At 50.3% G+C, this 26655-nt stretch overlaps 1 protein-coding gene across 30 annotated transcripts in view; it reads left to right on the top strand.

The window, feature by feature from the left end:
- The window catches only part of MSI2 (musashi RNA binding protein 2), a 212775-nt gene that overhangs the window by 121096 nt on the left and 65024 nt on the right, over positions 1-26655 (top strand). For all 30 annotated transcript variants that reach the window (XR_008973069.1, XR_008973067.1, XR_008973068.1 and 27 more), the window contains one exon: positions 6395-6443. Coding sequence is in view for 23 of the 30 variants with exons in the window: in XM_057416706.1 (XP_057272689.1) it covers positions 6395-6443 (49 nt within the window). In the remaining 7 variants the exon portion in view is untranslated. The remainder of the gene's footprint in view (positions 1-6394; positions 6444-26655) is intronic.

Genomic DNA, 26655 nt, shown 5'->3' with positions numbered 1-26655 from the left:
TGTCTTTGCCTCATGGTTTGATCCCGCAGGCAGCTGGTGAAGGGACAGGGCTGGAGCAGGACGGCTGGAGCTCAGGTTCTTCATTCATTCGTGGATCTCACAAGAAAACACTTGCCAAAAGTTACTGCGTTTTGGGGGAAATTTGCAGGAAATAGTGCACAATATGTGGATGTGTCGAATAAATAGCTAGACAAGGATGCCTGCGGGAGGGAGATCTCCTGATGCTGGCAGGGAACCAAAGGCAAAGGTTTCCAGGATCGCGGCTGGAGCCGCATACGGGTCACTTGCAGTGCTGGTAGCTGGTCCCTCCCGCTTCCTTGCCTGTGAGACGGGTGAAGCCCAAAGCTGTCTTGAGGCAGGGTGAATGAAATGCTTGTAGCAGGGTTTGGAGGCTCTCCAGCAGATGGTTTGAGCTAGATTCTGTTCTTGCCTCTCCAGCAAAGGGCGGCAGCGGCAGCACCGGGATTCAACGCTGGCTTCAGATGAGCGAGGTCGGAATCTGCTCTTCCTCTCGCCTTGTAACCCACGCTGGAGGGTTTCTGGCTGTTGACACGTATTTGTACGTTCCCAGTCCTGCCCTGTCTCGTGCTGTAGCATGGACCAGCTTTGATCAGTGCAGAAATGCCTGTGGCACCGGTTTCTGGCAGCATTGGAGGTTGGAGTTTTATTACAGCAGAGACGGAGGTGCTGCTCTGATTCATAAATACAGTTTTTAACCAAATGCTGGTTTGGTGGGAGCTGAGACACTGGAGAGGCAAGGGAGGAGCAGCAGTGCCACAGAGACGTGTCCCCAAGAGAGTGGGGTCCGCACCATTTAGCACATTGTTCTTAGCCCGTCTTTTGGGGATCTGTGCCCAGATGCAGTTACCAGTGACCACGTGTACCGGGTGCGTGCTGGAAATCTGATGGGGACAAGGGAAGTTCTCAGCCAAGGCAGCAGGTTAAAGGAAAATTCCAAGAACCCTTACATATCCTATAGCTTGAGTATGGCAAACAGCCTTGCTATCATCAATGCTTTGTGTTATTGGTGATGGAGAAGGAATTGATGAGAAACATCTGTGGAGTCATCTTTAATTTGCCCTGCTGTGGGAAGCTGTTTTTCTGGACACCATTAGTCATTCTTACACCCCCCTTGGTAGAGTAAGCATTGGGTAACGTGTTGGTTGTTTTGCGGGAGCATTTGGAAGTCCAGGAGTAGCCACTGTGCACTTTGGCAAGCAGTTGGGATGCTCTTTGCCATGTCACGGCTGGTGAGCAAGCCCTGAGATTAACGTGATTGAATGACGGTCTTAATTTCAGCCCTGATGGAGCAAAATTAGTCACAATGATATGTGTGTGTTGAATAAAATTGTGGGTTTATTAGCTATAATTGCTGAAGAAGACTTTTTAAAGCCTCGACTGCTGGGGGGAAAATATTGCTAGCACTGGAATTTGTTCTTGCACAGTATGGCATTGATTATTGTCATGGTGCATAATATGTCGGGCCTCGGTTGGTAAGTTGTCACTGTGGAACACTGGGAATGCTCCGCGAGGGACCGTGCTGTGTGTGGGATGAAGGGCAATGGATGGTGATGAGGATGCTGTGGGTGCCTTCAGATGAGGAGCCGTGATGGGAATAGCAGCTTGACAGAGAGGAGGGGGAAAGGTTAAAGCGTTTGTTGCTTTGTTTGATTCCCCTGTGATGACACCCAGAAGCTTGCTGGAACCATCTTCTCTTGCCTGGCTGGTGCAGGGTGTGCATTTGTCTTAATTCCTGTGGAGGGGAGGCTGTAAATCCGCAGGAGCACGTTGCTGGTGCTTGGATTTAACACGTGCGTTTCGAGTAACAGCACCTGAGAGGTTGCTGACAAACAGCTCAGAGGTTTTCAGCTTCAGAAAGCAAAACAGTGGAGGGGTTGTGCCGTATGTATAAAGGATTTGAGGAGTTAGACCAGGCTATCCAGCACTCTTTTCCTGGGAGAGCAGAAGGGATAGACCTGTAAAGTTCACAAGCCAGGGATCAGAGGGGATGGGAGCAGCCCAGCTGTGTGCAGCTCAGTGTCGTCCTTGGGGGCTTTCTGTTCTCCTGGGGCCCAATCCGAGTTGCCACAGTGTTTGACAGCAGCGTGTTCCTTCATTTGTCTGCCCTAATTCTTCTTCGTGTTGAAGGGATGGAGAGCGGTAGCACCAAACCTGCTTGGGAGCGTTGAGGGGACACCTGAGCAAACGCAGGAGTCTCTCAACCTGCCCTGGATGTGTCAGAAACTCAGGGTTTGGGTCAGGAAGGTCTTTCCTGAGCTGGGTGCAGAGTGTGAGGCATGCAGAAAGCCGGTGTAGTTACAGTGGCTTCCCTGTGGAGGGTTTACTCAGTGAGTAAACCTGGTTCAAATACCAAAACAAGAGCTTGGAGGTGTGAAGTGGTGGCTGTTGTTGCTCCTAGGGCGTGCAGCACCTTGTAAATGACCATTGCCTTTACAAGCTGCATGTACATGGGGCACCTCTTGGGTTTGCTGCTCCATCACATGGCTGTAGAAATACAACCAGGAAACATCGTGGTTTAGCCATTCCAGCGGTCTGGAATCTGCCCTTGCTCTGTGTCTGTCCTCCAGAGGCCCTGTGAGTCCCTGCTGGTCCTCACAGGGCACTCAGCCTGGTCATTACAGTGCGAGCAGGTTTGATCCTCGCTGATGGCTCCGGGCTGCCCTGTGGAAAAGAGGAGCTGAAAACCCTGAAGAGGGAAGTGGGAGGAATGAATGGAGAATATTGTGTGTTCTTGTGCCGCGCCAGATCAGTTGCATTAAATTCAGAGCCTTTCTGGGTACAATTAATGGTCATTTTATTTAGGTCACCCTGGTTTTGTTGCTTTAAATGCACACCTCCATTAAAGTGGAAGAAAATCAAATACATTTATCTCTGTGGAGCCTTTTGTGAACTGGCTGGGCATATTTTAAATAACCCTGGGAACTGTTAGGATTATTAAAGCCTTTGGCTCCTCCAGGTTTTTTTCTTTCCTCCTATTCTCCCCTGTTCCTCCTTCCAGGCAGTGAGTAATGAAGTGGTGCAGCCCTTCCTTAGCTCAGAGCCCCAAGTGGGTTGAAAAAGAAAAGTTAAATAAACTAAAGCCCATTAGTTAGGCTTTGTGTAAGAAACTGGGTCTAAATTGGATGTATGTAAAGGGTATGCTGGGATAGAGGAGTCTGTTGGGCTTAAGTATCTGTTTGTAACTGGTATTATCTGGCAAGTCTTCATTGCCTTTATTTTATTTACCTTATGTGCTGAGACTGTTCATTGTATAACACATTCTCCTGCCCAGGACTAGCTCAGATTCATGAGCTCCTTTGAGCCTCCATATTGAGCCATGCTGCATCTAAAAGATGTACATTTCTGATGGCTCAGCGTCTGTGCGGATGGACCCCAGCTCTTTGGTGTGCTGTTCTTCACCGTGCCCAGAGAACGCGCTCACAGGAGCCACTGCAGTGGCTGGTAGCTGGGGTCAGTGCTAGTGGGTGACCAGCCAAGCCTCAGAGGTGGCAACTGCATCTCCCAGCCCTGTTTTAACCCAGGAAGAGCTTCTCTTTGTGTAATCCAGGTTGAATGTGTTGAGTTGAGACCTGGCCCTTTGCATCCAAACGCTGGTTGGAGGGGAGGGTTAACGTTTGGGCGCTCGCAGCTCCTCAGTGTACTTGAGTTTCATCTGCGGGTTGGTTTGTGTCCCCCTCCTTCCCCCGAAACAGGGCTCAATTTGCTTACTACAGGGTTTACTGCCGGTTACCTTGGCTGCGTCCCTTAGTTCTCCTTGATGCAGACTTGAACAAGCCGCTTGTGTTTGATTCACGGAGACCCGTGAGAAACGGGCTGTGTGTGTGAGGCGCTGGGGGTTTCTCATTCTATTCAGCCCTTTGTATATTCAAATTCTCCCAGTTTCAGTTCTTGCTGTTCTGCCAGATTTCCATGCCGTTGATGGGCTTTCTGCATTAATAAGCCTCTTTCTGCCCCCTCCCTCCCATCCCCTCACCACCTTTTTGCGACTGGGGAAAAGTTCTCCGTGCGCGCTGCCCCCTCGCATTGATTTCCCTCTCCCTTGTCCAAGCCGCTCTCAGATGTTTTATTTTGCAAAGCCTTAATAGAATTTTCCCTTTGCCGTTGCACTGTCTCTATTCAGGAGGTTTCAAGAAGTCTCATTGTGTCCGCGGACTGTGGAGGCAAGAGGCTATTCTTCTGCTACAATGCCTGCCCTAAAAAATAACGCAGGGTGGGGTAGGCTCCGAAAGGGCAGAGACGGAGATAAAATGTTCTGACCTTAGGAAACAGAAAAGATAACCAATTAGACATTGTTGAAAGGGCACCAGCTGGCTTAAAGAACACCCCACTGATTATTCTTTCTTAAAGATAGGCTTGGTCCACATCTGAAGCTCAGCTGCGGAGCCACTTCTCCCCTTTGCAGGCTTTCAGGTTTGAACGGGTGGTGGGGCTGACCCTTTCCAAGGTAGCTGCGTGTCTGGTTCTGATCCCAGAAGCAGGTCTGGGGGATGAAATGCCCATCTCCAGGGTACCCGCGTGCCTGTGGTCCCAGCCAGAGCATGGAAACCTCCTGGATCAGCCCATGCAGGCTGCCTTGTTACTGCTAATAGGGGTTTATTTGCATAAGAAAGCCCTCTGCCAAGATCATCATTCCAGCAAGCAGGGCTCTCGTGCACATGGCACAGAACGTTGTTTGCCCATAGGACGTGTGTCTGGTGGGTGAGAGGACGTGTCACGTTGTGGAGGTGGGAGAGGTGAACAAAGCTGCAGCTCCCCGCTGTGACCAGGGACTGTACCCAGGGCCCCTCATCCCTCCCAGTGCTGGTCTTGTGCCAGGACCTGCCCTTCCGCCATGGCAGCACTTGGAGGAGCAGGATGAGGCTGTGCAAGAGGTTCAGATCAGATCCATGGTGGTGCTGCTGAGCCCAAGGGTGTTGCACCCCACAGCCTTGGCTGCCAGGAGACTTTGGGCTGAGACACGGCCATGCTAAAGCGAGGTTAGCATCGTGCCTCATTTCATGACAGCCCTTTCAGTGTGGGTCCAGCCTGCAGCCAGCATCACCTCCTGGGCAGGGGACCAGTGCTGGGGGATCTGTGCTGCAGTGTGTCCAGGACCAGTGCGGGCTCTGGTTTGGGATGTGAGGCAGAAAGGTTACACTGGGAGAGCTGAGTGTTAGAACTTAGTGGTGTGGCTGGCACGCTGGGGTGGACTGAAGCGGAGGAAGCAGCGATGCTGCAGGAACCTGCACGAGGTACAGCATGTAGTTTTGGGATGCAGGGAGGCCAAGACCTGTGAGGATGAAAAGTAAACATTGCTGTGCAAACAGAACCCCGAGGGCAGAGATAAGCAGTGGTGCGGGGTGAAGGGCAGCTGTGTCCTTATCTGCCTCCTGGTATTGCTCATACTTGTGAGTTTTCTTCCTTGGAGTGAGGAAGGACAGCAGGACAAATAGCTCTGTGCTTAATGTGCTTTGGATTTTCCAGTGCATCAGCACCTTTAGGTCTCGCTCAAGATGGGTATCGAGGAGCCATGCTGTTCCCCACCATCTCAGACTGTTGCTAACCCATTTTGCAAACCACTCTGAAAAGGTTAAGTACAGAGACAGGTTTTAGATGAGGACGTTTTAGATGGGACCTGCCCCAGCTCCTGCAGCCTCGGAGCAGCAGTTTGAACATGTGATAATGCTGGCAAATAAACTCCAGTACAACATCCTTCTAAAATAAGTGTAAAATGTTAGGTGTGGCTGCACGGATTAAATGGAGGTGGAATAAATCATGCAAATAGTAATGAAAGTTGAAAGCAATTTGGTTGCACTTCAATACGTTTCATCAGTCATCTCTCTTCTGAAGTGGAAATGCCAAGCCTGATGCGAATTAAACCTTCTCCCTCCTCCCTCTCCCCTCTTTCCTCTGGCTTTTCAAAGGGCCTTTTGAAAGCCTCTGAATACCTTTCTTGCCTGACCAGGTTTTACCCTGCTCATACTTCTCGTAACCTCCTAATTCTCAGCCAAGACAGTGGCTCTAATTTGGAGAAGACATGGGCTTGATTTGCATCCATGGTTCCTCTCTTGATCCTTCCTTATCTCCCTGCAAAAGGGAAAAAGGCTGGGGTGAGGCATAGCCAGGGACCGTCAAGAGGAGGAATTGCTGCTTAGATATGTGGTTCTTTAGGGCAGCGGAACTTTCAGTGCTGGCTTTTCTGCTTTGGGATCAAGTGTCAGCTGGGATGGGGGTGGAAAGCAGCAGATCCCAAAAGGAAGAGCTGACTGAGCACAAGGAGATCGGATGCATCGTTTGAACCTGAGCTGAGGCTGCTGCTGCCCTTGTCTCCCCTCCTGTCTGCCTGCTGTCTTTGTGAAGGTGTTAAAGCACACATTTCCCTTCTCTCTTGCAGGTAGAGGACGCCATGCTTATGTTTGACAAGACGACCAACAGGCATAGAGGTAAGAGAGCGGGAGCTCAGGCATCACACTGTGGGCAGCCTCTGCATGTGGGCACAGCCCAAATCACTGCCAGCGTGATGACCCGGTGCCTCAGTCCAGCGGTGCTGGACCCCTGTGTCCTGCAGGGGCTGCAGAGGAAGGGTTGTTTGGCACATAATGCTGTGTGTTGTGTGGATTTGCTTCTCAGAGTTGATTTTTCTGGTCAGTCTAATGACTTATCTTTGGGAGGACAGTTGCTGGGCTCTCTACCGTGGTGGCTGTCATTAGGTTAAGCTGGCCGTAAGGCCACCAGGAAATTAAGGTGCTGAACCCCTCTGCTGGAGGTTTGCAGCTGAGGACTGCTCGTCCTCTTGGCAGTGGTAGCTCAGAACAAGCAGGATCTGCAGAAGAGGAATTTCCCTCCCCGTATTTCACAAGAGAGACAAGGTTTCATCACTGCTTGTACAGCTCAGTGAAAATGAGCTGAGGATTACTTTCAATGTTATGGCCATTCCTTTCAGCAGAAATAAATGATGCTCCTCTGTCTCTCAGCGAGCAGCTCATGTTATCGCTGCAGGCAGAGAGCAGCTCAGCATCCGCTCTGTTTGTCTGGGATGGGGTTAGATGTACCTGGGCTCTCAGAGGGGCACCAGAACTGCCCTGGGGACGGGCTCAGAGCCCCTCTTCCCTTTCCTCTGAACGACATTGATTTTATGCCACCAATCTCCCTGCTCTAACGTGTGTGTTTGGAGGCAGTGCAGGAAACCAGCGCAGCTTGTGGCTTCTGCCCCCGTGCAACAGCGTGGACGTGTAGCCCCGAGGTTTGTCGTTTGCCCTCTGGCCTCTTTGAGGGGCTCTCTTGATAGATGTGGTTGCTCTCTTGCGGTGGGTGCAGCCTGTTTGTTTAGAGAGGCTGCTCCGAGGCGTTATGGAGCCTGTGCCCGGCCCCGCAGCGATGGGAGCATGGGGAGTGGGAGAGGGGAGCAGCCCAGCTCATCTTCATCTCTGTGGCAGGGTCAGAAGAGCTGAGCTCCCAGTGCTGTGTGAATTATTCACTGCTCTGAGGCTCGCCTTAACAAGGAACTTGGGTTGTGTGGATGGTTGGGGGAGTGGGGTGAACCTCCAGGATAGCATTCCCCCCCTCCAGCACTTCCTTCCCAGGCACTGATCCCTCTCTGATGTCAGGGATTGGAGTACCCTGCAAAAGTCTTGCTTGGAAAGACAAGCTCTTCAGAGAAGGCAAGTGACCCAGCAGTGCCCATCAGTTTGTAACAGGAGCCAAGTGTTCAAAACCCTTACGTACTTTGTGGAGTTCAACCCCTGGCAACTTCCTTTTATATCCAGGAATTTTCTACCCTTCTCTTTGCAACCACCCTGAAACGGGCCATAAATACCCTTCTCCATTCAGGATCTTGGCGGGTTGTTTGTTGCGTTGAAAGCTGTGTTATGTGGTGCTTTTGTGCGGGGCACAAGGGCCTCGGCCTTGCTCTGACGTGATCTGTGGGCAGCTGGGCTCTGGTACTGGGGGGTCTGGTCCCAGGAACACATGTACTCAGCAGACTGGGCCCTGATGAATGTGTTCCAGCAAGGCTCCTGTTTGTATTCCTTGTTTTCCCCTCTGAAACCATTCCTTAACCTGGCAAGTTCATGCAGTGTGCATCAGGCTGGAAACATCCTGGTGTTCATCTCCATGAGGCTTTTGCAGCCTGTTTTCCAAGTCCCCAACCTTGTCTCTGCTCCTGTCACCCCACAGAGCAGGTCTTTGCTATCCCTCTCTAAGGGCATCAGGGGCTCCACAGGGCTGGCTTGTCCTGGAGGACATCAGCCTGTCCTGTAGCCCATCAGCAGGGCTGGATGGCCCCAGCAGCTCCCTCGTCTCCAGATAAGGGCTCTGCTCCAGAGACAGAAAGTCTCCATTTGCTGAAATGTCCCAAATCATGGAGTTAGTTCTCACTGGGGCTCTTGGCTGTGCCCACAGCGAGCTCTGCTCCTCCCCACCAGACTCACTGGTAGCCACCAGTAGTGCTTGCCTGGGTTTCATTGCAGGGACAGTAACAGAGCAACATGCATTAGTCCTTCCTTTGCTTCCTGCAGGCAAGATGCTCGTCCCCTCCCCGTGTACCTCAAGGTGATCCCTGCTTTGTCCCCGCCGGTGGCACTGTGCTGCTGTAAGCACTTTGCAAGGCGCAGGGCACCAGGAAGCGTCTGTGTTTTTGCTCTGCTAGTGCTGAGCTCTGCTCTAACAGCTCTGCTTCAGCTCTTCTGTGCTCGGGGGGGGGAGCCTGGGGTGACGCAGGGAGCCCTGCTCTCAGCTGTGAACCTGAGCGAGCAGCCCCACAGGATGGATGCCTCTTCCCAGAGCATCTTTGCGCTGTCTTGTCTGGAGAAATGGTCCATAACTCCTGAAGTTGAGGGCTGCAGATGTGGGGGCACTTCAGCTGCCATGGAACCTTCTATGTTCTCCACAAAAGGGCTTTTTCCCCACAGTGTCTGTTGGAGACAAGAGGCAACAGGTCTTCCTTTTTATCCCAGGAATTCTATGACTTTATTTCATTGTTTTATTTTAATAGGCTGGTTTACATGCAAGCCACAACATTGCCCTTTGTATTAGCATTCTTGCGTAATCTCTTTACGTGACATATAAGGGGGGAGGAACTAAGAGTCCAAGAGAATCAAAAGCAGACTCCAAATACTGTTGAGTAGAGGTGATGCTGCCCGTACCTCCAGTGTGCTCCATCAGAGTCAGGCTCTGAACCCAGCTCTATCCCTGCGCATGTGGTCCAAGGGTGCCTGGAGCCCCCTCCCCAGGTCTTTACCCTTGCAAGTCCAGGTGGAAGGAAGAAACAAGTGCAAAAGGCAGAGTAAAAAGTCATCTTCATTTTCACACTTGAATTTAGCCGGTCCTGAGTGCCATTTTTCCTTCTCTGCACAGTAGCTGGGGCTAATCAGGCTAATCCACTGGCTAGTGGGCTCTTGTGATGGAGCAAGTCCTGCTGCACCAGTGGCTGATAAAATCAGCCCAGATTTTACAAATGGTGCCGTTCTGATTGTGTAGGAAAGCATGTTTAAAATGCAGCCGCGTGCAGCAGCAGTGCTAATGGCAGTTCTGAAATCCACTTGCGGGTTGCAGTCTGTATCTTCACCTTAGCCAAGGTGAAGAGGACCGGCAGATAAAATACCCATCGTGGTTTACTGTAGGTAGGCCATGCTTGGAATAATCAGCGTGGGCAAGGGAAGGGAAAAGCATTGATGTTCCCCTCCCTACTGCTCCAAGGGGAGATGAATTCCCTGGAAGCAGACTGGGGAGATCTGTTGGCATAATTCTGGCACACGTGTGTTACTCATGTGTGCATGTTCTGGTAGCGTGTAACCCGGCTGCACGCGCGGCACTGGCCCGACACCAGTTAGTAGGTGCAAACACACAGATGTCACCAGATGTAGTAAGAGGGGTTTCGAAACTACTCATCATTGCTTGGAAACCCCACCCAAAATAAACCTCAGAGCCTTGCCAATGGAGCGTGTAACCTCAGTAACATTAAAACTGTCATCAGGCTCATCGTGATGTTGCCTCCGCTGGTGCCTTTCTTAATGTCCAGCTATTTGTGGGTGTTCTCTAAGGAAAATAAGACTCAGGGCAAACTGCTATTGTAGTTCATGCCTGTCTGTAACATTATTAAAATCTGTATTTGATAGTAATAAGGAGCGGTTAATCTGGGGAGTGTTATAGGTAAAACAATCCCTCGCTTCGATGGGATGCAGCGTCTTCTCAGTAGGATTCTCCTTCTAGCTTGGCTGCTTAGTTGCAATAGTGGAATGCAGTGAAGTAGCGCTTACAAGGCACATGTCTCTGGGTTAGTTTAATTAAAATGCCATTTCTTCTTAGAAACGAAGTGTTGGTGCTGCTCTGTTTCTGTAGCCTCTGCTGTACTTCTGCACTTCTATACAGGAAGCAAAACCGCATGCAAAAGTTCTCCAAACACTCTGGAAGATCACTTTCATCACATCCTTCACTGCCTAAAGTTTCATAAGCTGGAAATTACTGGGTCAGTCCTGAAAGGATTTAGTAATTGGAACGAAGAAAGAAAGAGGGTGGTGATTTAGTTACCCTTGCAAAGTGTAGATAAAATCTGGAGTTCAGCATTAGTTATTGATCTTTGGGGTTGCAGGGAGCCTGGCAAGATGATGGTGTCCTTCTGACTTCATTATGGAAAGCAGCTCCAGAAAGCACAGCAATTCAGTGCCAAGCACAGCCACCAGCGGGGCAGCGTGGCCACATTGTCCTTGTGTTTTGCTGGGTGATCCCAGACAGGAGCCTCGGCTGCTGCATCCAGCCATATGTGGAGGGAAGGGTCGGATGGAAGTGTCTGAGCCGAGGGGTGCAGGAGCGGGCTCAACCCTTCCCAAGCTTTGCTCTTGCAGTGGAGTGTCTCCTGATCAATCTTTGCAACTCCCTTTCCTCCCCTTTCTCTCTGCAGTTGTTGAGCACCACGGTAGAGATGAGTCAAGAGAACGTGGTATATTGTTCAGTTAGCATAATGGGATGCTCTTGAGCACAGCTTTTGATGCTCTCTACCAGCATGTACTTGTTGCTACTCCAGAAGCTCTCCTTTTATGACAGTCCCACGTCTTGAACTTGCAAAAAGACAAAGCTTTTGAGTGATTGAATCCCCTAGGCTGTAATTGCCGGTACTGAATGTAATACTCTATGTTTTTCAAGGCCATACAGCCCCCGGAGTTATTTTCATATCAATTAACTCGCTCTCACGGTTGGGAATGGCAGGGGAGAGAGGAGGGAAGTGACAACATGTGATTTGGACTTCTTGAATCTTAGGACTAAACAAAGTTGAAGAAATGCAAGCTATCTGTGTGACACTAACAATATCCTACGTGATAGGGGTTAAAACATCTCCCGAAGACAGGCAGTGATTGTGACAGAGCTTTAAAATGGCTTGGCCTTGTACAGGGAGACTCCTGGTACCTTCATGAAGCATTGCAGCAACCTTCTCCTGGAGATGTGGGAGCTCTGGAGATGTGGTTTGATCTAAACCCACCGAATTCCGACCAAAAGATGTGTTCACCTCGTACCACTGGGCACGGGAGCACAGCATCTGCTGCGTCCTTCCCGTGCCTCCGCTCTCAAGGAGGAACGTGAGGGTCGTGCTTCGTGTTTGCACGATCCCCATCTGCAGATTTTAGTGCAGGGAAGTAATTGTCCAGGTGGAAGCGGTTGGTATAATGGTTGTATTTATTGGAAGAGACAGGAGTGATGCTGTTAGTGAGATATTGTCTGTGCCTCGGCAAAGGATGATGCTTTTCATAGGAGAGAAATAGCCTTTTGCATCCTGTGTGGCTGCCAAAACCTCGGGTTTGGAGTTGACCTCTGAAGTTATAATTGACATTTTTATAGATGAGATATAAATATAATTAAGAGATGCTGCAATTATTTGTTTATCGCCATCTCCCTCCAGCAAGGCAAGGTCGTGTGCCTGTGCAAATACCTCCCCAGGCACTTTGGAGTAAAGAGTAGTTAAAATACATAGAAATAATTGCCTAATTTGGTCATTCTCAGCGTAGTTTTTCTTGGCAGCAGCCTGGCGATAGCACCGAGCATCATCTCTTGGTCTGCTCGCATAGTTCTGCTTTGAGAAGGATGGAGCTGAAGGCAGAGCTGCTGTTTGGCCAGGTTTGACCACAGGGTTTTGGAGGAGCATCCACAAACACAGTGGTGATGGTTGTTTTTTTTTCCAGAGTATAAAGTGTTTTGAGGGCTTTGGATGAAAAGTGTAACCTCAGGTATAAATGGAGGCAGTATTATTGTTATTGCTTCCCTGGATGAGACGGGCTTTTATTTCCTTGTCAGTTGTACCACTTCATAAATGGGACTCCAGAGAGTGCAGTTGTTTTGCGGGAAGCTGAAATTCATCCCGGGGACCTGAGGATTGCAACAGGGAGAGGTTTAACCCTTGCTGCACAGAGATGCTGCGTGTTCATCTGCTGCCAAAGGCTCCGTGGCTCAGAGGGAGGGGGAGCTGCAGACAGGGGGGTAGGGTGATTTTTAAGCAAATACTTGCTTCAGACTTCACATGAGGGCTGTGAAGAGTCACCGGCGTGGTGATGGCTGGGCACGAACGCCGTCACTCAGACCTGTCTGTTTGGATTGCAGCTATGACACTTGAGATGTGCGTGGTTTTAATATTGCACCCTCCCTTATAAATATTCATGTCCTAAAGCGCATTAACGCTGACGAGCGATATCCACATCCCTGCTTCATGTCGTGAGCTCGCCTCCTTCCCGGCTGGGTCCAGGGTGGGAGCGGGGATGGCTGACGGTGTTGAGATGGAGCATAGGGAAAGGGCTCATGGTTTCAGCCCCACTCACGGGGCTGAGTGGCCACCACCCACCAGTTTTCTTACTGGCATCCATTCTGTTCTCCCCATAGCCTTTGTATCAGGTGGTAAGGAGTGTCTATGAGTGTTACCCCCTTTCAGGCTGACTGCCCCTCCTGGGTTGGTGGTATTCACACAGGGCCATGCCAGTGGCCCCCAGCTTGATGGGCTTGGTGCTGCTCCCTGCTTTGGTGTTAATAAACACCAAACAGAAAGGAGAAGCTGCCAGTTCTCGGATCCATCTCCCTTGCCTTTTAATTTCCTGGTCAGCGCCTATTGCTGCTGCATCGGGGCACCTTACACGGAGTGTAAAACTAAATGCATTCAAGCCTATATGAGCCCTGCATCCCAGTAGACTCCGTTTCAGAATAGCAAATGAGGCTCCCGGCCACGCTTTTCAAGGCGATTATTGACCGTCTCGGGTGGTTACAGTCATCCTGCCCCCAGCCTCATGCTGGATAACGCCACCTGAGGCTTGGAATAATTGCCCAGCTCTGTCCTGTCATACCTTATTGCTTAATTTTATACCAGTAATGAAAAGTGCATCCAGAGGAAGAGAAAGAGGGAGCAGCTGCAGTGGTCGGGGCGCACGGAGGAATGGATGGATGTGTGCAGGTCTTGCTCTGAAGAAGGGAGAGGCTCAGCTTGGCAGCAGCACTCAGGAGAGAACTTGACATTTTCATTCTCTTGTTTAACAAACAAGTGCAATACTAATAATAATAAGGGGGAAAAAAAAGGTCCCACCGACCATTAAAGGATGCAGGCGCAGCCCAGCCATTAGTTTGGAAGTCTCCAGTTACACAGACTTTCAAGTAAAGATCAGCTTAAAAGTATATTGGGAAGGACAGTAGGTTTGTAAAACTCATTTGTATCTCGTCTTCATAGTTAACAAGTTACTTAGTTTCCCCCAAGAGGCGAGCCCTATGCAGCCAGACCTTTTTGGCCTTATCCAGCCTCTATTTGATTAAGCCTAATACTGGCAGTAAGGGGCTGGGTGCTCTCCCTCAGCACCCTCTCCTGCAGTGCTGGGTCTCTGCTAGCTCTGCAGAGGGGGTGTCAGGCACAACCCAGAGGCAGGATCCTGATCCTGCTCTCGTTCCTGAGATGGAAGTGGCCACAGGAAGGGAGGGTCAGAGCCAGAGCATGAAACCTGCAGGCAGGAAGAGGAGCAGGAGGAAATCTGGCATTTTCTGTGGCCCCTGTATAGAAGATACTAAATGGCTTTTCAGATATCAGTTAAGCTTTCTGGGATGCAATAAACAATGGGTTTGTATCTTGGCAGAGGCTGGCACCTATTTGCCTCAGATGGGAAAGCAGAGACAGAGGAAGATGGGAGACGGTCTCACAGAGGTGTCCGTGTGGTGTCCAGGGCTAGACGTAGGCAGGACCATGAGCAGAAAGCTGGGTATTTCATTCCTGTAGAGCTGTTGCCGTCTTAAAACAAAAATCTTCCTGTTCTCTTGTACTGAACAGCATCAGTAACATGATGCAATTGGGCTGCAGTCGTGTTGCAGAGTAAATCAGTGAAGCCTCTCTCGTCTCTGAAAGGTTCTTGGGGAAATGTAAAGCAAGAGTTGTGCAAATGTTCAAGAACTTTCTTCAGCTGATGGTACAGGCTCTGTTCCACTCGCAGACGGCCGCTGCGGGAGAGCTGTGCCAGGGTGAGGGCTGTGTTAGAGCACACAACGTGATCTTCCCAGCTGGGGCTGCGCCGAGGAGACGGAGAGGTCATTTTAATGCACTTCAGTTTGCCGTCTTTATTGTCACTGCTGAGCAGGCGGTGTGAGTGGTGGATAAATTAGCAGGAATCCTGATGATCTGTGAATGGAAAGAAACTTAAATGCCCTGAATAAGTCCTTGCCTATGAATCTACTCTGCTGCTGAAACCAAACCCCTTTGCTTCCCGGCCCGCGAGAGCGAAGTGATTAGCAGGTAGCTTCAGGTCTTGGGGGACCGTTTGAAAATGTTAATTGAGGAAAGGCCAGAAACAGGAGGAGAACAAAATGCAACATTTACATAGAGAGGCAGTCTTCCTGCAACAAGCAGCATTAAAATCAGCGTGGTGACCTTGAGAAAATAGGCAGCTACTAACAGCATCCCTGCACCCAAAAATGTGATGTGAAGATATGGAGATGCCGTGCACAGCTTCGACTCCCTGGTGTGTTTGCTGTTCCCAGTGGATCAGTGGCAGCAGACCGGGCCAGTCCTCTCAGATGTGCATTAGGCAGGGAGGAGCTTCTATTTTGTGCTTTGTATCTGCTGGTTAGAATCCCAGCCTGGTTTGTGCTGGAAGGGACCTTAAAGCTCCTCCAGTTCCAAGCCCCTGCCATGGGCAGGGCCACCTTCCGGTAGAGCAGCTTGCTCCAAGCAATAACACATCCCCTGTCCCCAAAAAACCTTGAGATTCAGCAGAAACTCAAACAGGGCTGGTAGCAAAGGCTTTTATCCTTGAGTGGGCTCTTCTGCTTCGTCTGTGCTGTCCTCACCATCCCTGGCTGTGATCTGGGGTTTTGGGCATTTGTTCATTGGTAACTCAGATGGTGGATACTGGTCCAAGCTATAAGATGCATCTGCATGGGAACATGAATGCAGTCCCCTGCCTTGCTGACTGGGCTGGTGTGCTCAAGCATGTGCCTGTCCCCACAACCCCACTCTGTGCCCAGGGTCATTCTGTGCAAGGCAGAAGCTCTGAGTGCCTGCTGCCAAAGGATGGCTTGGCAATGGGGATGTAACTGGAGACATCCCTACCCTGCAGCGAGCAGTCCACAGCTCTGGCACAACGTTTCACCTGGTCACAAAGGCAAATGAGAAGCTGCTCAGCTCACCAGTGTAGGTGTGTAAACTGTGTGCGGGGTGTGCAGGCTCACATGGGGTCACCACCGTTTCGCATCGCTCTGCTCTTTCTTACCTGTGCTCAGTAGTGGTTTTCCCAAAACGCTGAGTTTTGACTGAGGATTTCTTTAATTAGGTTGATTAATACGTGCTGGTGAGGAGAGATTTTGCTTATTCTGGGTGTTTTGTGTGTGTAAGCTGAAGTCAGAACATCTGGTGCTTTTTTTTTTGCTGGATCCAATAGAATAAGTTGAAAAATGGCTTCTTTCAGAAAAGTGCAGGTCGGAGGGTTTGGGTGCTGGGGTTTTATTTCCTTGAATTTAATGAGTGTTTTCTGGACCAGAAGGAGCATCCTCACCTGCTGTAATCATTCACAGGTTGTCCTCCATGTTAAAACACCCAGCAATGCTAACAACTTCCTCAGTTTTCTGCTTTGGAGTGACAGATACAACACTAGTAGCCCTGCACAGCCCTGCCTTGAGGGATTTCAAAGCTTTTTACAGGCGTGTGGTGAATTAAGCTTTGCATTGTCCCAGTGAAGCCAGTAAGGGTAAGGTGGAGATCAAGGTGCGGGGTGAAGAATCATAGAATCATAGAATAGTTGGAAAGGACCTTAAAATCATCAAGTTCCAGCCCCCTCTGCCATGGGCAGGGACACCTCGCACTAAACCATCTCACCCAAGGCTCTGTCCAACCTGGCCTTGAACACTGCCAGGGTTGGAGCATTCACAACCTCCCTGGGCAACCCATTCCAGTGCCTCACCACCCTAACAGGAAAGAATTTCCTCCTTATATCCAATCTAAACTTCCCCTGTTTAAGTTTGAACCTGTTACCCCTTGTCCTGTCACTACAGTAGGTAGAACTGTCTTGGTACTGAGCATGGGTCTCAGTCTGACTCTGTGGCACCATCTCTCCATGCTCACTCTAAGTGGGGCCATCGCCAGCCCCAGTATAAGTCATCTGGGAGTTGTGTGGTTGACTTCAGTCCCAGCAAGGCTCTGGTGATGGAAACCATCCTTCTTCATCCGCAGCACGAGTCACACGTGAACACACGTGTCCAACAGTGTGCTCAGAATTAGAGCAGGATCCATAGGGAGAAGCCTGGCAGGAGAATACGCTTTGAGCATCATTGCAGCAGTGAGTATTCCCCCGTCAGCTCGCAGGATGTTCGGATGAGCTGAAATGACTTCAAGCCATCAGTGGTGGGTTTGGCTGTTGGCAGTCCCTGTTCCTGCAGGCCTGTTTCCCCCTGGATCAGAGAAGCAGAGGGTTTGCTGCCCTCCTGCAGTGGAGCCCGGCTGTTGGCAGAAGGTGCTTGTACCTTCCCGAGCTCCTAAGCTCTGTGCAGGCTCCTCACCCCAGGGAGGTCCCTTGGGCATGGGCTGGGGCCGGACATTGAGCAGACACCCACCAAGAAGATGGTGAGAGCCTGTTCTAGCAGCTCTCTTCCTCTTCACCCACAAAGCAAACCAATAAAGCAGTAAAAACATTTGTTTTGCAACAGTCTGTGGATGTAATTGCAGGAGAACAAAACAGGAAATCAGATTCCTTAAGTGTGGGACTTGTTCTGCTGCAAATCAGGAGCCTGTTCCCCTCTGCACAGGGATTCTCCTTGATATCCCTTTGTCCCTCACAGGGCAGGAGCCCGGGTGCTGGGGTTGTGAGGGGGTTCAGAAGCAGCCCGAGGGTGGTGGGAGCTGGAGGTGGGCTGATAACCTGCCTGTCTGCTGGGGAAGGAGCAGCTGCGGAGGGAGAGGGGAGCAGCTGTGGGTATGGAATTAGTCATTCTGTGAAGAAATGGGTTTGATAAATAATAAAACAGTGGTATTAACAACAGATGCTTTCCAGGTCAGATGACTTTGATAAAAGCACCCAACAGCCATGGCTAATGGTATGAAAAATGTGTATCTGTATTTATAGCTCTATCTATATGAAAAGGCATATAAACAGGCACGTGTTTGCGGACGGATGCGTGTGTGTGTGTGTGTACATGCTCACGTCTAAATGTACCTGGCATTTTGTTCCTGTTTTCAGGTGACAGGGAGAGTGTTGCTGCTCCTGTTCTTTGCAGCCTTTGAGGCTCGCCAGGAAAACCTGGAACGTGCTCCGTTCTCCCGCCCTCCTCTCCTGGGCTCCGTTTGTTTCTGCGTTCGTACTTTTCATTTGATGTGTAAAAGGCCGTGCCTTACACAGCATTTCCTTTATGGTGATTTTCTGTGCCCTTCTCCTTCACCTTAAACCTCCAATAAGAGCGTTTTTAACTGGGGTTGCTGCCTGGCACCATTGCATGCTCCCGGCTGGCTGTCAGTGGAAATGGGAATGCTGAGGAGAGGGGCTTTGGGAAACCTTCCTGAGCACCGTGAGGAGCGCAGGGCCTGGGTTGCAGGTGGGATGGAGGAGGCTGAGGAAGGGGAGGAAGCACAGTGGAACCAGCTGGGGTCTTCTCACCCAGCTGTTGCTCTTGAACTCCCCTTGCCACGGCAGCCCCACAGCAGCGACCTCCATCACCATGGTGCATCCTTTGTAGTGTGGTGAAGGCTGATACTTTAGCAGGGGTTGGTACCAGCCCCATCCCAGCAATGTCAGTGGTTGTTGAACGTTTCCCTCTCTTTCCTTCTGCTTAATTACTATTAGTCTAATTGATTTTAGTCTAATTATTGCCACCATAAGTGCCCCGCATCAGGGGAGAGGCAGGAGTTGGCTCAGTGGTGGGGTCACTTTGTTTTCCCCTCAGAGCCATAAAAGCAAACCTGGGGATCGTGGTGTTTTTATAGGGTGACCCAATGTTGCCTGCGAGTTTCCAGCGCATCCTAGTAATTGAAATGCTTTGGGATAACTGTTGATTGTGCCGGCTGAATGTGATTTATCAGGGGAAGGCATCAGCAGTGGGAATATCAGTAAATAGAACTGTCTGACATGGCAGGTCATTTTTAGTTTAATATAGTAGATGTAATGAACTCTTGTCTTTGTAATTCACGGTACTTGCCGAATGCATCCATTTCCCCTCCGTAATGACGTTCGTTACAGATCTGTCCTTCGTTAAAGGCTTTATTAGGGCTGGCAAACTCAACTCGCGGAGTTGCAGCGCTGCGTGCCCCCAGTGCAAAGGGTTATCTGATAAATTGTTGCCTTTTGCATCCAATACTATTAGTAATAAACGTGGCCGAAAACTTCCCTGAGCAGTTCAGGTGTTATTAACCATGATTATTACTGGGTCCTTTGCAAAGCCCTTTGCTGTGTGTTTTCTCGGCTCTTGTTGCCGCGACGCCTCTCCAGTAGTTTGCGCGTGTTGGAGTGTGTTTGGTCAGAGCCGACAGCAGCCCCCAACTCTGCTGTCAAGTGATTTAAGAGCATTTGTGTCCAGCCTAACCCAATCTATCTCACCTCGCCGAGGAGGGAAAAAATAACCCTGCATCAAAATTACTGCTTTTGGAACTGTCTTGTCTCTTTTGAGTGGGAACTGGAGACAACTAGACAAGCTTCAATGAGAGCGAATAAAGAAACATTACTTTCTGAACACAATCTTCTGTTACCAGTCACTTTTCAACAGACATTCAATCAAAATGCTAATAGCAAAGGCAACAAGGGAGCAGGGTTATTGTAATACTAATTGATAGGCTGCAGGGATGGGTTTTGATAAGTGCTGTTGAAGATAGATTTTTTGAAATATGATTCTCTTTAATTACAATGATAACAATAAAAAAAGAACAAATGATTTAATGATAGTTTCCTAGGTAAGAGCTTGAGGATTTTTTTTGTTCAAGTTATTTTGTAGGGGTTTTTTTTAAGCCAGAAATCACCTTAAAAAATAAAGCCATAGAGGAATGTAGTGACTTTATTTAGACTTGTGTGGCTACTTTGCATCAAAATTAATACTGTCAAATCTGAAGCTCTTGAATAAGAAATCCAGTCATTTCTTTATACAATAGACTGCTGAAAGCCCACAGTTGAAGCCATGTTGTGTGTAGGAACGCATTTAATATCTAATGCTATAATAATTAGGATCAGTTATGCCAGCGAGGATTTTAAAATGCATTTTGAGGGAAGGGAAGAATGGGCTGAGGGGGATTCACTGAGGTTTTAAGTTCTGTGGGTTTATCTGGGGTACCAGGTTTGATCATATTGATGGAGATTGTAACACTCAGTGATAGGAAGCTCCAAACTAAGACCCTTTTCCCTGTGCAGCAGCTGGTTTTCCATGTCCCAGATGATGGGAGAGCAGTCCCCAGCCATCACCATCCCCATCTGAGCCTCTTCCAGTCTCCGTGGGGCACACAGCATCCCACTTCCTCTGGCCCCTAGGAGATGGGAAGGCAAAGAGAAAGGGCAGATCCATCAGTAACAGGCAGCCTCTGCTCCAGCTAATTTGTGAGGAATTAATTGATACCAAACCAAAGCAGGGGGGCTGAGGGAGTGCGTGTTTTGCCTTTGTTGATGTGTGTGGGGGCTCTTCTTGGGCAGGGAAGGATGATCTCTCCTGCCTTTCAATTTGTCAAGCTCTCTCTCAAAGATCTGCCAGAGAAGAAAGGGTAATTAATAGGCTTGAAGTCATTTCCGATGTGTCAGTATTTCTGCCTTGCTTCCAAGTGATAATGTTCGCTGGCTCCAGGCCTCCAGGGAGCCTTCCATCTTATTAACTTGTCTGGGAGAAGCAGTGAGTGGGGACAGCTTGGGCCAGTGGGTGACATGAAATAAGGATTTGTGGTGTAGTGAGCTGTAAACACGGGGGCTGGCGCAGAGAGGAGTGGAAAGGAAAAGAAAATGAAGAGGAAGATATTAAAAAGGCCACTGGTCTCATGTACGTGGGGGGGGGATGCAGTTTATTTAGGGCAGCCTGTACCCCGCCTGTAGAGACGGACCTGGTGGTGTGCTGTGTTGCCCATGGGCAGGTTTGGCTTTTATTGAGAAGTTCAACACAAGGCGCTTGGTTATCAGCAGGCCAAGGGCTGGATCCTCCTCCTCATCACTGCCGTTTGCCAAGTCGGTTGCCAGTGTTTGTGGCTTTTCTTAATTGCATTGGAGAGGTTAAGTGTTAAACTCGGGGCACGTCTGCGTGAAGACACCTTCGTTCTCGGAACACTGCGAGGACTCTGTCAGGGCAAGCAATAGAATGGTTAGAGGTGGGTTCTGGGTTTGGAAGTGCTCAGTCGCCTTCTCGCCTTTGCCTTCAGTAAAAGCTGCAGGATGCCCTGGGAGAGAGGGAGGAGTGAGTCACGTCCCGGAGTTCACCGGGATCAGACGGGAGATGTCTCGGAGCAATTCTCTGTGCAACTGAGCTGATGGGTTTGCGCAGCACTGAGCATTGAGCATCGCTGCCGCTGGAGCTCTGCCCTTCATCGCAGACGTGGCCTTACATGAGAGCGATGCCTATCTACATATTTAACCTTCTCTCTGCTTTTCCTGGTGTGTTTCCAAATTCTCCTTCATAGCAAGAGCACAGGAGCGGTGGCGTTAGCCCCTGGAGGAGAGCGGGATGGAAGCGGCGCTGGTCCCCTCCACGTACACGCTGTTCCTTGGAGATTGTTCCCTTTTCCTTTTTGAAGTAGCAGACCTCGGCGTCTCGGGTCACTGGGAAGGAACAGGATGTCTTTCACGTATTGACAGGTTTTCTTCTTCTCCTCTTCTCTGATCTCGCTCCTGTTTGTCAGGCCCACTTTTCATTTCCCAGGGAAACGATTATGACTAAACAGCTCTGACAACCTCTTTGCAAAGTGTGCGAAGGCTATGAGGGGAGGGGGAAAAAGGAGGCACCTCAGAGCTCTTCCCTGAACTGGCAGGTTTTCCTCTTCTGCTGCAGAGCATATTTCCATACAGTGGAGTTCCCCTTGCAAGCACTCATAGGGGGGCTCTTGTATAATCTAATTAAAACTCGGTTTAATATTCTGTGGAAACTAAAACTGAATCCTTCCTGTTAGAAAGAGTGATGTGCAGGTATGAGTCCTCCATGGCTTGTTGGTGTTGTTAGCTTCTTCAGCTGTTAACACTGACATGCTCAGAATGATGGTTTGCATCCACTAACAGCGCTTGCTTCTCAAAATGATGAGTGATAGATAGGGATAGGTGAAAGCTGGGTGCTGGATTTTATTCTTTATTTTCGTTATTTGAGGGTGGAATTTGGTGAAGGTTTTCTCTTCATCTGATGCTTCATTCTGAATTCTGGCAGCTAATTGCTGCTGATGAGTTGAGACAGGTACTGCTAATGCTGGCCTTGAGCAGGAAATCATCTCCTGCAAAGCCGTAGACTCAGAGCGGGAGCCCTCGATAGGGTGAGGGTGTTGTTGCAGGTGGACATGAGGATGGGTTCTCCCTGATCCCACATTCCCTGCCCAGCTGGATTGGGAACAGGAGAGGAGGGTACAGCTGTGGGACAGGATGGAGCCACCCAGCAGAGCAAGTCCCTCTGATTTACACTTCCTGCCTGTCCCGAGCTGCCACCAGCCCCAGCAATGCCCATTCCAGGTTTCGGGATGCCTGTGCCATGCGGAGCATTGTGCTGGCTGCGAGCACGTGGCAGCAGCATTTGCACTCCCTGGCTGCCCGTGTGCTTAATGCACTTTCTGCATTCATTTACAGCATTCTTTCCTGAGAGCTTTGAGTTCTTCCTGTTTAGAGGACATAGAGAGCCAGGGCAGGTGTGTTCCGTATGCACGGGGAGGTGAAGGAAGCGCTGACCTCCAGATAGCAGGTAACAGCAACCTCCCTCCATTACCAGAAAGGCAGAGCATCTGCAAATAGCCGAATGTTTCCCCCTCTTCCCCAGCTGTCTTCCTGAACTCGATTTGACACATGCTGCGGGTATCTCTGTTGCTGATCTATTGGAAGTTTCCATCAGTGACTGGCAGCAGGGCTGCCTCTGTGCGAGCCTCGCTTGTGGGCAGAAGATAACTTTCAAAAGCACTGTGTTTATCTGGAGAGAGCAGAGTGAGGCAGGAGCCCCAGGCCAGCCACAGGGATGGATCAGAAGCTTCCTCTGCACGGCAGCAGAGATGGGAGGATCTGCCATGGAATGTGCTTCCAAAATCCCCTGCTCCCTCCTCCTCCTCAGGGAGCCAGGCACTAATGAATCTGTACCAGGCTGCAGGGACCCAAAAGCAGTACTCTGTAGTGATGGCAACTCGAGAAATGAGAGCTGCTTGGAGTATTTGGAAGGAGAGTGATTTGCTGTGCTGTTTCCAAGTCCTGCACTCTCTGGCAAAGGATAAAGTGTGAGTCCTAGGCTGGATGAAACACTCGGGCAGGTTTCAGTCTTGAACGACAATGGCATCATCTAATGGTTCAGCACATTAAGTCTTTAAAACCATATGTGTCCTATCACCAGAGCTTTATATTCTTGGTGATAACAATCTCTCGCTTGTATGTTTCTTACAAGCTGATAAACTTTGAGCTGGGTGAGAACCAAGCGTGCTTCCTTGGTAATGTCTTGATTGGGGCTGGAATAGCCTGTCTGGAGGTTGATAACACAGGAGCCCGTTTTGGATGAAGTTCAGCACCTCTGGTCCAGGTCCTCTCTCTCATAGGGTTCCAAGCATTGCAGGGATCCTGCTGGCACTGCCCCTAGTCCACAGCCAGGCTGCTGATGGACACAGGAATAACTAATACCACTGGTGTTTCGAAAGAGAGGCGCTTCACCTCGCTCAGCATTTTAATCTCTTCCAGCACCAGGTTGGAATAAGCACTTTTTTGGTGCGCAGTGATTTATTGTGCTAAGAACTGAGGCATTATTCATAATTATGCAGTTTATGAGAGGATCCCTGGCAGTTTCCTCCCCTGGTAGCCTGTGGGAGCTGGCTTAATATTTAAATAAGGGCCCTGGGGACAGGACAGGCTTCCTTTCAGCGCGGGGCTCAGCCTTATTGAACCAGTGTCTAATTACCTCCATCCAGCCCCGCTGCTCCCTTATCAGCCGGCCGTGGGGCAGGGCCAGTGTTTAAAATGACATGGATTGTTAGGGAGCATCACACTTTTTAATACAGTTAATGATCCCCAGCTATAAATAGTCTGCTCCCGTTGGCTGCAGTAAGGCTTTGGTGCCGTGCCTCAGAGCTGCAAGGCTTTGCCTGGCTTGTTTGGTTTCTTTTTCCCCTCTGGATATACTGTGTAGGTCTTGCTGGATTGGGAAGTGAGGGTCCTGCAGAGCAGGAATTTGCCCAAGGTCATGTAGGGGGTTGGTGGATGAACAAGTTGGGGGACTGACAACCTTGGCTACCTATGGCAACCTGTGTATGCTGTGCCCCAAAAGTTTCCTTGCTATCTCTCAGGTTGAAATAGGTTCACGGAGGAGGGTTTGGAAGCAGAGCTCACTGAGCTCGGTGCCTGTACTGCTGAGGGAGCAGCTTCTCAGCTGCAGCCCAGGAGCTGGAGTCAGCGAGGACCTGGTCCTCGTCCTGCTCCGACACTAAATCCTTGAGCAGCAAGTGTCGCTCTGCACAGGGGAGCTGTCTGTGTGAAACCTGCCCAGTGCCTTTCTCTGCGCTTGAGCTGCCTCGTGAGGAGTTAGTGTGCTCTGTGAGCGCTCACAGATCCCTGGGGACTGCTTTACCCTTCCCACAATGGGATTTGAACCAGCAGAGAGGTCCGAGAGCAGCACTTAAAACCTCCGAGTGCTGCGAACACCCTGAGCCGGTTGCTGGGAGCAGTGTGAGGCTCGGGCAGGGAGTCAGGCTGAGCTGTTGTGGTGGGTTCCTGGTCCTCAGCCCTCATTGAATACCCCAGTAAAACAGCAGCAAGGGGAAACCCCTCCAGCCCTGATCCCACTCCTTGCCTTCCACAGCAGCAATCAAATGGCTGCATCACCCAGAAGTTGCAGTGAGATTCTGCCCCAGCTTTGTTCTCAGGTACCTGCAGGCACAATAGGAAAAGGTCACTGCATAAACACCACTTCTCCAAAGGCAGTTCCTTTGTCTGTTCTGAAAGCCAGGAAGCAGAGGGGATTCTAACTTGAACCGCTCTGCAGTGACAGCACCAGGAGTGCCTCCCCTGCTCCTTCCTGGTTTCAGGTACATCCTAGGTCAGGGGCCTTCCCGTGCTGGATCTGCAGGTTTTGGCTAATGGGTGCCACGTGTTTGCTCCTGCTGCGGGTGAGAATGGAGCCTGGTGGGCTGGGACCAGCACGGGTGGGAGAGATGCTGGAGGTCTGGGCTGGCAGCACTGGAGGGAGCACTCAGGTGTGTGTCATTAGTTCACCTTTGCCTCTGCCTGGTGGCACTTTAGTGTTTGAGCGTTGTCCCCGATGGTTTGAACAAAGGTTGGGGGAATCCATAAACCAATGTCAGCAGGAAGGCAGGGAGAGGAAAGCTTTTAATAAAGCACTGCTGCTGGGCGGAGGCACCTGGGAACCGCGCGGGGATGGAGTCGGATGGGAGGGAGGCTGCTGGAGAAGGTCACCTCTGAAGGTGGCAGATGAAAAAGCAGCATGGCCCTTGCTGCTGGGGGAGCGCTGGCAGGAGCCCATCAGTCCACAGGTGTTTGCTTGGCCTATCTCTGGTGTGTAATTCCCTGCATCCCGGGGATTGGCTGAGCATCAGCTTGAGGAAGGTGCTTGTGCTTGGATCAGGGCAGGGAGTGATGGAGGGGAGCAAACTGGAAGGGAACCATCTGTATCTGGCATAGCTTCCCAGAGCAGGCTGTCGGGAGGGCTGGAAGGTGACATTAAGGCACTTTGGGATGACAAAACCATGGGTATTTGATGTCCTGTGCTCAGCAAAGTGCCTCTCTTTTGCCTCATCTACCGTGCATAGTTTCAAACAGCAGCTGCTGAGGCAAGAAAGCTTCTTCTGCATCTGAGAAATGGTAGAAAGCTTATTGAAGTTATTGACATGATTATTAGCAAAGGGCTTTGGATTTTGTGCCTGAAACGTGCCTGCCTGAGCCTTGTTTTGCTTTCCCATTACCAGCAGATCTGTTTTATAGAGCTGTTGGCCTCTGTGTGGTCCCTATTAAAAGTTTCCTTTCCCAGGGTGATTCTGCTCCTTTGTTGCATCTGGTTCTTGAGCGCTTTGTACTATCAAACAGCAAAGCTGCTTTTATTGATGCAGCAAAGAACATTGGGATTTTCCCCACAGTGCTCCCAAAATACACTCTTGGCATATGTTTTTAATGCCTGGCTTCCAACAGTGGAAAAAAAATGATGAAGATACGTGAGGTTCAGTGGGAGATGGGCAATATCAACATTGGATAGTGGCAAAGGCATCCCATCCAGAGTTCTGATGAGCATAAAGCCTCCTACAGTGTCCTGCCTCTGGTTAGGGCAGCCTGAGGGTGGTCTCGGGTGCATGGGGCAGAAGATGCTTCCACAAGTATCCTTTGGTTTGCGATATCCTTTAAAACAAGCAAAGCCCCCCAAACATGAGGGCAGAGTTGTGTTCAGGCTGCACCGCCCTGGCAGAAGGGCGCGTTTCCAGCCTCGGGGAACAGAAAGGGGTTGAATTCAGTGAGTGCCTGTGCTCTGCCGTACCATCATTTATCGGCTCTTTTGGAGGGTCTTATTATGGGGCCTTTGCTTTCCTTCAGGTGCAAGGTGCTTCTTCCAACCCTTTCCTCGCCTGCCTTCCCCTTCCGAGCTGCCTCTCCGCGGCAGGTTGCATGGGGCTCGGTGGGAAAGAAAAAAGCCTGTGTACAATGATTGAAGATTTCTTCTTTCTAGGGCGCCTTTGAAAACAGTGTAGTGCCATTGGAATCAAAGCCCCGCTCTCTGGGATAAAGGGCCCTGCAAATTGACCACGGGGTCTTTCAGAGGAGGCCGTCTCCTTTTGATACAGACATTGCCGGGGGGGGAAGAAAAGGGGGTAATGAGGTTGTGGTGCCGATTCCATCGTGTTTACGTGCGTCCGGGCTCCCGACAGGCTGTCAGCCCGCAGGGGAGGGGGAATGGAACGTCACTCGGCGCTGCCGCTGCCAGCCACGGAGGAAAACCACAGGGAAAGCATGGCCTCTGGGACAGGTCCCCGTCCCTTAGAGCTGCAGCCGCTTCCGTTGTCAAGGGAAAGCTGACATGGATTTCTGAGTGGTGTCGCTG

Source organism: Pezoporus wallicus, unplaced genomic scaffold (genome assembly GCF_028554395.1).
Source record: "Pezoporus wallicus isolate ANWC-B61680 ecotype Strahan unplaced genomic scaffold, APGP_CSIRO_Pwel_v1 contig_13961, whole genome shotgun sequence".
Classification (NCBI taxonomy): Eukaryota; Metazoa; Chordata; class Aves; order Psittaciformes; family Psittacidae; genus Pezoporus; species Pezoporus wallicus.
The sequence above is the reverse complement of the archived record's forward strand: the minus strand, read 5'-3'. Positions and strand labels throughout refer to the sequence as shown.